The following is a 13,960-nucleotide window of genomic DNA, read 5'->3' on the forward strand; positions in this document are numbered from 1 at the left end:
ATACTTAGCCTCAATAAGACCAATCCATGGCCAATTCTGATTCAGGTACATCCCCACGTACTCACGCCCTCATATTATATTCTAAAGCAAGTCCTAGACATACTTTTTTTTTTTTTTTAGACATACTATTTTGTCATCCCTAAATAACTTCACTACCATCACCTAAAATATTAACAATAATTTCTTTATATCATCAAATACCCAGCATTCCAATTTCTGAAATGTCAGAATTTTAAGTAATCTTTGGTTTATATTATGATTCAAATAAGGTCCTTACATTATGGTTGGCTGTTATGCCTTTTAAGTCTCCTTTAATTTATAGATTTCTCTCCATTTCTTTTTTTCCCCTTGCAATTTATTTCTTGAAAAAAATCAAAAAAATTTTTTTTTGTTCTATAGAATTTTCTTTTTATAGTCTGCATTTTGCTGACAGCATCGCTACGGTTTTGGCAATTTTGAAAACTCACGTCTTTAGATGCTGTCCTTCTTACTGCCACTCCTTCTTGAACATTCCTTTGAGAGCAAATCTTTGCTGTCTAAGTCCCGTGGTCTGTGGACTCCTGTAGGGCAGCGGCATCTCTCGTTCGGTTTTGGTCACTGCCGTCACTTACACTCACCACCTGGACAGCAAGCACACCTGGTTTGTTGGATGAATCGAACGCCTGAAAGAACTATGTTCTTTTCATTATGTTTCTGCCCTGTACACCCTTGAACTCAGCTTGCAGCCCTGCATTTTGCACTATATGTATTTTTTTTCCCCACGTGTGTTAGTGTCTAAGGACAGGATAGACCTCATGCTGGTTTTAAAAACACAGACATTTTCTCCACTGTTCTGTAAGGATGCTCCGCACAGATCAAGTTTCTGAGTTACCGACCGTAGTTCAAAGGCTGACTCACTTTTCATCCTCTATGGTTCTGGAATGTACCTTGGTGCTTTTATTCTCCTGACTAATATTTTATTATTATTTTTTTAGCAAGTTTTTTTTTAACATCTTTATTGGAGTATAATTGCTTTACAATGGTTTGTTAGTTTCTGCTGTATAAGAATCAGCTATACATATACATATATCCCCATATCTCTTCCCTCTTGCATCTCCCTCCCTCCCACCCTCCCTATCCCACCCCTCTAGGTGGTCACAGAGCACCGAGCTGATCTCCTGTGCTACGCGGCTGCTTCTCACTAGCTACCTATTTTACATTTGGTAGTGTATATATATGTCCATGCCACTCTCTCACTTTCTGACTAATATTTTAAAAGGTACCTAGTTGTTAACTGAAGAGAAGGAAGGCTTCCCAGACTTCTCCTTGGATATTGAGAAGATATTTATTTTAATTCCAGAATAAGGATTTCCTTTAGAGCTCCTGCCCCCTCCCACCCACACCTCCATAGGTCCCCTGGGGGTGGAAGTGGAGGTGGTACAAAGTTCTGTACAGGAGAACCTTAACATTCTATAAGTGCTTGCTTGATTGCGGAACGAAAGAAGAGCCGTAGCAAGGAAGTCTCCATCCCTCTCGTTAAATCAAACTGGAGCACATGCTTATTTAATATAGTCAAGTATAAGAAAAATTCTCCCTCAATTTTTTTGCAGACTAGATTAAGTTTTCACCTAGGGCACATAAAAGAGTAAAAAAATTAATATTGATCACCTAGGAGGTTATTAGTAGATCATAGTTTTGTGTCTCCAGACTCAGTGAATTTTGGGATGCAATTAACATAATTCCTAATGCTTACTGAGTTCAAGCAACGTAATGGAGTACGCAATGAAAATCAAGTCTCCCTTCCACCTAACTCTCTGGTCTCTTTCCCTAGAGGCAGCTGCTTACTCTGGTTTCTTACTGTGTGCCAGGTCCTGTGAGCTTACTACTTATTACCAGTTTCTGTTACTATTGCATAAATAGTGTGACCCTAAAAAGCAAGTGGACTTGTTGTCCTCATCTTCAGATGAAGTAAATGAGACTCAGTATCAGTGATTAGCCTAAGGCCACATGTTTAGATGAGTGGCAGAGCCAACGCTCAGAGCAAGCCAGCATGGGATCCCACACCCATTGTCCTTAACCATTAACTCATCCCATCTAGAAATACAAAAATACGACCTACTGATATCCTCAAACAGTAAAGTTTCATTTGTCAAATTGTTTTGGCCAGTTTGATGGTTTGACTTTCTTTCAAGATACTAAAACTCTACAGCTTACAAGGTTTGTATAAAAAAGAAAAAGACATGGTCCCCATTTTATAGGTAAGGAAATTAGAAAGAGAGACAATAGATAAAGCAAGGCGTGGGATGGGGAAGCAAAAGACGAAGCGCTTTGGCAGAAATTTTCAACTTTTCTGTGTGTGAGTGTGTGTGCTTATGGGTGAGTGTATGTGTACAGTAATGAAACCATAGACCCCTTTGACACTCTGGTAAGACTAGGGACGCCTTCTCAGCATAATGCTTTAAAATGCATAAAATAGGTACAATTCCAAAGGAGACCAACTGCATTGATATACGGTTATCAAAAACTTTAGAAAATAAATGTGTGGCACAGTGACATATAAGCTTCCTTTCCAATGCATTAAATAAGATCTGGTGGCAGGTGTAACCCTAAGGAAATTTAGAAGTACTGATGAGTGTAAATGATATTTTGAGATATTGCAACAATTGTAATGTGATATGAAAATATCTGTGATTTATCTTGGTGACAAAGTCACAGACAGTGCAAGTGCTACTGTGGTTTGCTGCCTCCTTTTTTTTTTTTTTTTTGTCTTATTCAAGTTCATGGACCTCTTGAATTCTAGCCTAACACTCCAGGTTCAGACTCTCTCCCCTGTAAGAGGACATGAGCAAAGGTTAGAGGGTAATACTTAACCTTCCATCCTGCACCTGCTATTAGTACTATACTTCAATTCCACATTTTTCTTGTCCAGATGATGCTCTGTTGAGACACTGTAAACAGTAGATTTATTTAAACTACACTCCTCTAAAATATTTTTAATTTGAAAAAGTAATAAATGCACATGGTTAAAAGAATCAAACATAAAACAGTACGTACTGAAAAATATGTCCCCTTTCCCAGAATCCCTCCTATATCATTCAGAGCTCTTGGTCGCCAGCAACAGAAACTGACGGCAGAAAAGGAGTTTATGGAGTAGCTCACAGAATCCACTTGAAGGCTGGGGAGACAGGTTCAGTCAGGAACCAAGGGACAAGTGAGGTGAGGCACAGCCAGAAGAGCCCCAGGGACAGCTCTGCTGGGACTGCTGCTGCTGCTGGGCAACTTCCCTGTCCCTGGATGCCCCTGGTCTAACCCGCAGCTGTAGTGAAGGTTTGCTAATGCTGCTGTGCCTTTGGGTCCTTCTTTCTTTATTTTTTATTTTATTTTATTTTTTTTGGGTCCTTCTTTTAATGAGCTTGTAACAATAGGTCATGCTTAGGGTATTATTCTGGTTATTTCTATTTTACAGATGAGAAAACTGAGGCCTAGGGAAATTAAGTAATTTGCCTGAGGTCACATGGTGGGTATTACCACCGACTGAAATCAGAACCAAGGTCAGCCTGACTCCAGAACCTGAACCTGTGCTCTTGATCTCCACCTGCTACTCCTTCGTGCTATTCCTGCCACCCATGGCCTACAGATCCTGCAGCCCCTTTCACCTTTACTTCAACATTAAATTGAGTGGTTTGAGCCCCCATCCTTTGTAATAACAGGGTCTGAGTCCCTCCCCATCTCAAGAACCATCTTTTTCTTACCTCCTGGGGGCAAATGGACACTTGTTTCTCATCCACTCCTGAGTCAGTTCCTAGCTCTGCCCTTGCCCTCAGTTCACTGTGTGGGAGGCTCTTCCCTGGGACAGATACCTCCTTTTCCTTGCATTCTCCAAAGAAATATTAATACTGTGTGTACAGCAGTGTTGTTACAGAGGTGGGGTGGTGGCAGAGAGTGGATGCAATGTGATTTTTTTTTTTTTACAGTGAAGGATGAATTCCAATTTCAGAGACGTTAAAAATGAAAAAAAAAAGTTTTATCTTAGAATCAATGAAACATAAGAATTGATTTGACTAAAAGTTGGATAAGAAATGGATCAGAGATTGTTCTACTTCTTTTCAATGTAGAAAGAAACCCATTTCCTTGATTGGGAGATCACTAGTCTAGGTTAATCTCTCCAGAATTATTTTATCAGAACTATTCCAAGTTTTGGACAGAAAGACATCTCTTCATCCTGCCAAAAATTATTTCGTAGGAGTTCAACTTGTAGGATCACAAAACTAGAGACTGTCGTTTAATTAAAGCGTCCTCTGAAGAGTTCAAACTTTCCAAATACATTGCGATGTTGATATCCTCCATATGCTCTGGAATTTTCAGTCTATAACCTTAATGTTTGATTTTTTTTGAAGGGTGGTTTTTATTTAAAATGAAAGTAATTGCACTAAAGAACACTGTGGAGGAATTTATTGTGCTCAAAGCCCTGTTCCAGGGGTTGACTGGGGAGACCGAGTGAGGTGCCCAGTTCAGGACAATAACATAGCGACATTCATACAGTGACATTAGAGTTTGAAACCCGGTCGTAGCTTCCACCTAAACTGTACTTTTCTTTGCACCAAATACTGGCAGTATTTGTCTTCTCATGCTGCCTTTGGTTTTCTCTTAAGTGCGTTCCAAAATTTCCAACGCTTTCTCTAAAATCCGTACTATCTTCAATCACATGTTTCTTGCTTGGAGATTTAAGCAAAGCCTTGTTTGTTCTTTGCAATTGTATTCACTACCCAGGAAACAAGCCAACTTCTTTCTGATGGACGGAGGGAAATATGCCAACTTAACCGTGTTTACAATTGCTTTTTGCCATCACATCATAGATTCTTAGGAAATAAGAAAAAATGCTATCTGGGTACTCTTGGCTTTTTGTTACAGCCTTTGCATTCCTCTTATTTGTAGTAATTGTGATCTTGTTATTCCTCTGTTAGCTGGTGGCTGTGATCACTTGTCGTGTAGTGTTTCTCTTTGACCTTCAACGTACGGTCGTCAGGGGAGAGGACTCTGCTGGCTGACGGCACCCTCTCCTCCTTTGCTTAGTTACAACAAAGGCAGATTTAAGACTTTGGTTGAAATGCATAGATTCATAAGAAGGAAAACAGATGATACTTTTAGTATTTAGATGAAGAAGGAAAACAACCTTGAATAAAAGATGAATATTGATTTTTAAAAATTTGTTTACCCAGAATTGCAAGATTGTGCATAATGTGATTTCAGATTTGTTAACCATGTGCTGATGGAAACTGGCCACAAAGAACACACTTATTTTGGATTTTGAAGTTTAAATAAAATGAACTTCTTAAGATTTATGTTGAAACAATAATGATACAACCCTTACTGGTTGGTTGACTTCCTAAAATTCTTACAGGATCCCAAATTTATGACAGCATGACTATTCATGCTGGCACCGGAAATTCAGGTCACGTTAATGATGAGGTGGATGATGGTTTTCCTAAAGCTATTGAGATGCATCATCTTTTTTAGTAATTCTTTCTTTATAGAGAGAGGCTACTGTAATAAATTTACTTTATACTTTCTTTTTTAAAAAATATTTTACTTATTTATTTGGCCGTGCCGGGTCTTAGTTGCGGCACGCGGGATCTCGTAGTTGTGGCATGCATGTGGGATCTAGTTCCCTGACCAGGGATCGAACCCAGGCCCCCTGCATTGGGAGTGCAGAGTTTTAGCCACTGGACCACCAGGGAAGCCCCTACTTTATACTTTCTCAGTCACGACCATCCTCAGGTGTGCCTCTCTGATGTTCACCCATTCAATTCAACCAACATTTACTGAGTGCCTATAGTCCAGGCACCGCCTGGCACACACAAAGAGATGCTTAGTTCCTGACCTCAAGAAGTTGGCAGTCTAGCAGAGAGACAGACACATAAAAAAATCATTAGAATACAGTGCAGTTAGACTGGGGTTGCATTTGGGGTGTTTCAGAAATTCTTGAGTCACACATTTCAAACAGACTCTTGGGTCACTTCCACAGATGGCTCATTTCCACCATTATGTTTTGATCCATCCTCCATTTGATCCTGGATTTTTCGTTTACCTTATTTTGCTCTTGTTTCTTCTTTGATTAGACAATCTCCTTAAATACAGCACAAGCATTAAAAGTCATACCGAAAATCTGTACGTGCAGACATGGAAATGGCCCTACACTGATAAGTGAAAAATATGATGTGCCTTAGTAGGCTCAGGCTCAATCCCATTTGTGAAAATATATTTTTAAATATATATATATATAAATATGTAAAAATATAAATATATCCAACTGGATATTGGATATATGTATTATATATATAAATATATATCCAATATACTTATATATAATTTGAACATATTTGGAAGAATATATGCCCATCTGTTAGCAATGGCTACTTTGGGGAAATGGGTTGGGGAAGGGAGAGACTTCAACTTCTTGTTTCATAGAATTCTGCTCTGATTTTTTTTTAACTTAAAAAATTTCTTTAAATATTTTGAAAAAATAAAAATCCTAGTTAGCTCTTTGTTATGAGGAACAATAAGCCCAAACTAAATGAAACTAGATGTCCTCTTTGGAAACCTTAATCCACCCTACCCACCTTAATCTCTCCCAACCCCCTGCATAAATCTTTCCGTGAAGCCAGGCTCCCCTAACACACTGAGCATATTCATTAATGTCTTAAGTCAACATGTATTTGTTGACTGCTTACTACAGGTGCTGGGAATCCATCAGAGAAAAAAACAGCTTCAACCAAGTGGCACATCCCCTCACCTCCCTCTGCTTTGGTCCATGTCTTTTCCTGTCTTCTCTATGGGCTCTTCAAGACCCCCTCCTCCAGGAAGCCTTCCTTTCCTTATCCCTCCTCTGAACCCTCCTCTGAATCTTACAGTATTTAGTCTATATAAGTCTTTTGAAGAGTCATAACGGCTAGACGAAAGGTTCTAAGAGAACAGTAATTCGATGACTTAACATTTTTGTACTTTCAGCCTTCATTTATTAATTATATATTGAGTGACTACAATAAGGATAGAGTAGGGAAGCTGGCACAGATCACATCCACCTGAAGTGGAGAGGAGCTACATGAAACATGTAATGATGAAGATAACCCCTCCACGAATAGTGTGATGAATAGTATGAAAGAGAAGTAGAGAGCATCAGGAGGATATATACCAGGGAAATAGATGCTGGACTGAGGGCAGGGTTAGGAAGGGCTTCCCTGGGGAAGTCAAATTTAATTAGCTGGGATGTGAAGGAAGAGATGAAGTGCTCAGAGGGAGGGGCCCAGGTGGGAAGCATCTCGGTGCACAGGAAGTGAAAGATGGCAGGGGTAGCTGTAACCTAGAGAGAGAGAGGTGTAGGGTTCGCAGAGGAGGCTGGAGGGGTAGGTGAGGATCAGATCATACGTGGCCTTGTACGTCACCTTAACCAATTTGGGCTTCATTCTATGAGCGAGGGGAGCCACTGAATTCTTTTAATTAGAGGATGGACAAGGGCACAGTTACCTTTCGGAAAGGTCCCACTGGCTAATGAGAGGGAATGGATTAGAGAGAGAGCCTGGGTGTTTCCAGCACTCCCCAGCCAGTATGGACTCAACTCTTTGTGGACTGATTGTTAGTATAGTGAATGCTTTTTCATCAGGTTAACGTTTCCCTCTGCGTCTCGATCTCTTACCATCCATCTGGCACTTTTTCCTAAGGCCTCTTCCCTACCAGTCTTCAAATAACTCTAGAATTTTCCTCTTTTAAGAAAAGGGAAAAAAACGTAGACATGCACTTCACAAGAGAAGCTACCCAAACTGCCAATACATGTGTTGAAAGGCAATCAACTCCATTTGTGTAATCCGTGAACTACAATTAAAAGCACTGCACCACTTACCAGAATGACCAAAATTAGTGACAATACTTAGTACTGTCAAGGCCAATACCGACTGTTGTCAGGGGCTTTGATCCTCTGCTGGTAAGAGTGTCACTTCGTTCTTGTTCTGTGGAGAACTGGCAGTATTTCCTAAAAATGAGCAACATATCTTTACCCTCTGACCCAGCAATTGCACCACAAGATACATACGAAGAAATTCATGGCAGTATGATTCCTATGAGCCCCAAACTAAAAACAAAACGTTAACATGGATAAATAAATTGTGGTATAGTCATACGCTGGAATACTATAGAGCATTGGGAAGAAATGAACCACAGCTACGCCAAGAGCATGACATACAGCAAAAAGAAGCCAGGCATAAAAGAGTAGGCACTGTGAGTCTAATTGCACGAAGGTTTCAGTTTAACTGATGCAATTAGAAACCAGGAGAGTGGTTACCTTTGGATAACCATTACCCCTGAGGAGGGGGAGAGACTGGGAAGGGGCACCAGCATGGGTCTATCTGGGGTGTTCATTGTGTTCCAGTTCTTGACCTGGTGACGATTCAAAGAGTGTGGTGGCCACTTTCACAGATCACCGAGCTGTATGCTTACGATGTGTGCACTCTTTTGCAGGTATATCGTATTTTAATTAAAAAAAAAAAAAAAAAAAAGGAAAAGAAAACTTCAGATTACATCGCAAAGGAATGAAAAAGAAAGCTCTAGGTCCCCAGAGCTAGAGCTCTGCTTTGAGTCTGTGGCAATGATAACCTGAGGCTTGAACTTAGTCAGTTTTGTTGTTGTTGTTGTCTCTGAGCTCTTCTGATGTCACGTCCTTCTCCACAGCCCTCCCTCCAGGGCAGTCCCGCTGGGGGATGGTATCCAACAGGACCCTCAGTGCTAGGCTGTGGTGAATTCTTCTTTTGAAGGAAACTTAAAAAAAAAACACCAACTTGGTTTAAGGTCTTGTCTAACTTGTTTCCCTTTATGCCTCTCGGTAACTTATCTCACTCACTCCTCCAGGCTCCTGAGCATTTTCTTCCTTTTTCCAATCCTATACACTGGGCGATGCTCTCTCCTGTGCATCTTTGAGTTGTTTTTAATTGTTGAGAGAAATATGCTTTAGTTTGGCAACTCAAAATATCATTAATACAAATATATTTCACAGAATTCTACCTTTGCCACACTGACTTAACTTTGTGCTGTTAGGTGATCAAAGATTTTTCGCACCTGATGCTATATCCCCATCATTCATCTGAACAGTGCTATGCTAGTATCTCTAACGTTTCTGAGTGGAGTTGTGTAACCGCAGGGCAAGTTACCTTAAGCTTTCTGATCTCAATTTTCTCGTCCATAATGAGGATAGTAACAGTCCTCTCCTCTTACAGTTGTTGTGAGATTTGAATGCGGTAAGACATGCAGGATGTATAAAATAAATACATTTGATAATAAAATAGTTGCCCAATAATGGCAACTATTGGCATAAAATAGTTGCTTAATAAATGGGAGTTGTTTGAAGTACTAAGGGCAGGAAGTACTGGTGATCTGTCCCTGCAGACCTCAAGGATTAAACAGAGAGACATGCTATTTAGAGGGGTTGATCTGTCGAGACCAACTGGTGAGAATTCTGCCTGGTCCTATTGAAAAAGTAGTCATTTCTCTAAAACTGCAGTCAGCCCCAAGGAAAGCTCAGCCTGATTTAGTGGCAGGCACAAATAAAACAGGTAAGGCTACCAAAATGTTTGGTTTCTTTTAAACTTAGGTGAGTATACGGCTGACAAGGACTGGGGAGCGAAAAGAGTACTCCATGTCTTAGAGAATCTTGTAAAATGCTTTAACAAATATATAAGAATCATATATAATTGGCACACGCTTTGTTTGAATGCAAACACTGCTGTTAAAGTGGTGCTTAAAAACAGTTTGTTGGCCTTCTCTTCGTACAGGAGAAACATTTCTCTCGTTTACACTACTCTCTTGCTTAGCAAACCCTTATTTATCCTATAATGCAAGTGTAATCAGTCCAACATGTCCAAATGCCCACAGATTCTGAATTAGTGGTGTCTGAATTAATGGAATTTTAGGCTGTTTCTCGTGGAGACAAGCGTTTGAAAACTACCCACTCCAACAGTTTCGAGAACACTCTATGAAAATGACCCCTTCCCTCCTCTTTCCCCGCGTCTTCCTGCTTTGCGTGTTTCAGTTCTGGCTTTCAAAGGAGACAGAGGAAAAAAAAAAGACTCAAAAGTATTCTTGGGACACGTGAACAGTTATTTATTGAGAAGCCACAGTTTTCCACACTTTCCTAACTGTAGGCTTTATATAAGGCAAAAGCAAGATGGATCCACTACTTTACACAGAAAGAAAGAGCTCTGCAGAGGACCCCAGGGTCACGCAGTTACAGATCAAAATGCAATGTACATGACAGATATAAAAAACAGTGTGAAACAAAATAATTTAAATTATGGTTACAATCTACTGAAGGAAATATCCATGTCTTATTATAAACACATTTATAGTCTAGGGTCATAATTTAAATATTCAGGTCTTTTTTTTTTTTTTTTTTTTACATACACGGTTATTGAAACATAAAAGCAAAACATAACATTTAATAGGATGAACTTTGATAGAAGACAGTCGCTCTGAACTGTGCTGGATGTTATGATAGGATCGCCCTTGCCGTGGCAATTAGGAGGATCAATCCATTGGTATGTAGCCATCCTTTTTTGGGTAACTATCTGGATAAATGAAAGGAGGGGTTAACAAGGACACCAAGGGTTCATTTTTCAGTTTTAGGGGAACAGAAAGAACTGAAAGTTGGTTATTGGAGACTTGCCTTCTGTTTTTCAAAAAACAAAGCAGATCTACGTGTCTTAGTTAAATTCATTTATTGTACTCCTTTAAGTAACCGGCATCCACATATGGGAAACAAAGAAAGTACGTGGCGTACTCGCCCTCACATCCATTTACCGTCGACGCGCACACAGCACACTGATGAAGGATCACTGAACTCTGCTGATAACAGGGCTACACCTAGCAACTGAGCTATGTATTCTCCATAAATGGTATTTAAAGAATGGTGCTCCATATTGCTTGTAAACAGATAGACATGGATTCAGGAAATCGTAGAGTCGAAGGTCGTTTGCTAATCTTGGTACCACGTAGCTAAAATGGCAGTTGTATCATCAGTACACATCTCATGGCATGGTAGTTGACAGAAAATTCCATAATGGGGTTAACTAACAGACTAAGGACATGCATTGATTACAAGACTCTGGCCTAGTGGACTTGAGGCCCAAGCGTTCTAATCGTCCTCTTCGTCTTCCTCATCGCTGTCCTTCATGCTGATCCCCTGCAGACCCCCGCCCTCGCTCACGGACGCTGTGGCCTCCTCCACAGTGAGACGGTTCCGGATGGTTTCGTAGGTCTTGCTGTTTAAGGTTGAGTCCAGGACTCCTTGCAGTCGGAAATCTCTATAGGTTTTCTAAGGAGGGAAAAGATGCAGTGATGAGGGAGATCTCATCTCCATGAAGGGAGGGACAGGGCACAAGGCAAGCATGGGGGTGAGAACACTGACCTCAGCTAAGTGTCACACTTCATGCACTGGCACGTGAAAAGCCACCATGCTCAGATTTCACTTGTACTGAAAACTGAGATTTGTTGAATGACAGAAAATGAGAAATGGTGACAGGATAAACTGTATTAGATGAGACAAAGCAAAGAACATAAGCTTGTGTTTATTCAGTTCTGTAAAGGGAAATGTTCCATAATTGTTTTGGTTCTTTTTTTTTTTTGGTCTGGTTCTTTCTCTTAGGTTTGTATCACATCATATGATAGACAGTGTGAGGGGCTATAACACATAAATAACGGATCAAATGATTACGGTATTTTACGATTTCTGCTGCAGTCTGGTCCTTAGTATTTGTGAGGCTTGTAACTGCGTATCCCTCTGTCTCATTCACAAGACAGACATATGCATGTCGGTATACGAAACCGATCACGGGCAGCAACAATTAGGGGGAAGATGGAGCGTTAATGCCTCATCAGTATGTTGCGGGCATGTGACATTTCTCGTCTCCTTAGGAAAGAAGTGTATCTATTCTGTTCACAACTTCATGGTCTCAGGGAAGAAATCTGGCTCTATTTCAAGAACAATGGTTTGGTATTGCTGAACCACAAGTTCTTTCTTTGTTCCTTCAGGCGATTTCTCTTGGATTTCCTCAGGTATCCCAGGGACTGTTTTTCTAGGAATCCCTTCGCGTTAATGGAACATGACCAGAAGCATCTGCCTGTTGTCTACTTCACAAAACATTTTTTTGAAAAAGGTCCCTCTCTAACTACAACGCTCCTCATCACGCTGCATATCATTTCAGCTACTGATTCTGCTGTTTGTTTCTCCTCTTGATATGGGAAACTTGCTAAGGGGTCAAAAGAAGGAACGGTAACATACTTCAACGCCACTTGCATTAGGATTTCTGGTTTTTGGAGTCCATCTGATGCAGTCCTAGTGTCAATCACCATGTCAACCACTCCTGAAGGTCCCATGTGGTAATGACTGCAGAGTTAACTAGTGAATGCTGTTCAGCTCAGTGAAGTCCAGTAATAAAAGATTATGGATGGGATGACCACGTGTTCCCTTTGCCAGTTTATATCTATGGTCCCAGTATGATTATGTGTAGCAGCTTCTTTCTTTCTTCAAAGTCATCTGGTTTCGACACTAAATTCAAAGGTCATCCTAACTATGGACGAGGCTGCGAGGCTAGGTAGCTAGCGGAACTGTGTCTGTACCTGGAGGGGGGAGGGTAGGAGGCTGAGTAAAATGCTAGGTCTGGTGGAGACCAGATATCCAGATGATTTACTTGATTTTTCTGTACTTTTCAATCACTTAGAATTGATTGCCAGAATATGATGGGGAAAAGGCAGAACTCACTTGAATATTCCCCTCTCTAGTCAAATTCCAGAGCTGTGAGTTTCCCAGCCAGACTCTGAATGTCTAAGGGCAGGGACCATATAGAGTCATTTTTTTTTTTTTAAATACTCCATCTTGTAGTATACAAGTAGGGGCTCAACTAATATTTGTCCAAGGTTGGATGAACAAATGCTTGCTGGATAATGAATGAATGGATGAATAAACCAAGTGATGCAGAGGCAGGAAAGAAAGGCAATTATCACTGGAAGTTCGCCTCGGAGAAGGAGGCCCCTGGGTAACGTACTTAGGGAAGAGGTGGTGAATTCTGCTTCATCCCTCTGTGCTGTAGCTCTAGTTAAGCTGGGCCCACTTTTGGCAAAAGTGAAGGAGTTCCTTCGGCAGGGACGTTTCTGTGTCCCTTGCCTGTGGTTCGTGTTTGTGTTGTTTTGGGCAGAGGCTAAGAAGAAACCTCCTCTCTGACTTATATTTTTTTCTTAATAAAATACTGCTAATTCTAACAGTCTCAACAAAAATCTGAAAATCAGTAATGGGAAGATATCCTAACACACTAAAATGCATGTCTTCTTTTCATGTCTACCCAGGAAGGGTCAAACAGAAAAAATTCCCCTTAAGAGTATTTATAGCCAGAAAATGGAATGCAAGGGGTCGGGCAATGGTTAGTGAGGTTGCCTTAAGGAACTGAAATTTAAATATATGAAAATTAGGCTGGGTGCATAGTCCAAGTGCATAGATTTCTTTTTTAAGAGCTGCCGTACACTGCTGTCTGCAACCTTCCCTGGGAGGACTCTTTGTGAGATCAAATGCATATGATAATAATTCTCCTTAATTACACTCAACGGAACAGTAATTGGTTTTAAGTCAGCACTGGGGTAGAGGAGCACCTTCAATAAAATGGCGCTAATCCGAAAGAGACTAAGAAATGGGGCAGGGTTGGGGGGGGGAATAGCAGGGGCGCGGGGGCGGGACTTTCGGCAAACTGTTAAGAAATGGAAATTCATCTCCGTTTTATCATTAAAATATTTTTAAAGAGACTGTGCTCTGAATGAGATTTTTGCATACGAATGTTTTAAAACCCTCTACGGTGAAGCATCAAATGGAAACTGAAATGATCAAAAATGTATTTACCCCCTTCTGTGATCTTATTATTTCATGTAAACCACTGTGATTTCACGCTGAAAT

At 40.5% G+C, this 13,960-nt stretch overlaps 1 protein-coding gene and 1 long non-coding RNA gene across 9 annotated transcripts in view; both read right to left on the reverse strand.

Moving 5' to 3' along the window:
- Positions 1-467: 467 nt before the first annotated feature.
- Positions 468-8,133, reverse strand: LOC113628157 (uncharacterized). Its single transcript, XR_003435900.1, has 2 exons — positions 7,930-8,133; positions 468-620 (listed from the first exon to the last, which is right to left on the reverse strand). It is a non-coding gene; the product is annotated as an uncharacterized LOC113628157 (long non-coding RNA).
- A 1,968-nt stretch (positions 8,134-10,101) lies between these two features.
- Positions 10,102-13,960, reverse strand: part of CADPS (calcium dependent secretion activator) — a 478,811-nt gene continuing 474,952 nt past the window's right edge. For 7 of the 8 annotated variants that reach the window (XR_003435859.1, XM_027121298.1, XM_027121292.1 and 4 more), the window contains one exon: positions 10,102-11,335. Coding sequence is in view for 7 of the 8 variants with exons in the window: in XM_027121298.1 (XP_026977099.1) it covers positions 11,156-11,335 (180 nt within the window). In the remaining variant the exon portion in view is untranslated. The remainder of the gene's footprint in view (positions 11,336-13,960) is intronic. The other variant, XM_027121293.1, reaches the window with a different exon arrangement.

The sequence above is a fragment of the Aethalodelphis obliquidens genome, unplaced genomic scaffold (assembly GCF_003676395.1).
Source record: "Aethalodelphis obliquidens isolate GAN/ISIS:26980383/991018 unplaced genomic scaffold, ASM367639v1 scaffold22, whole genome shotgun sequence".
NCBI lineage: Eukaryota > Metazoa > Chordata > Mammalia > Artiodactyla > Delphinidae > Aethalodelphis > Aethalodelphis obliquidens.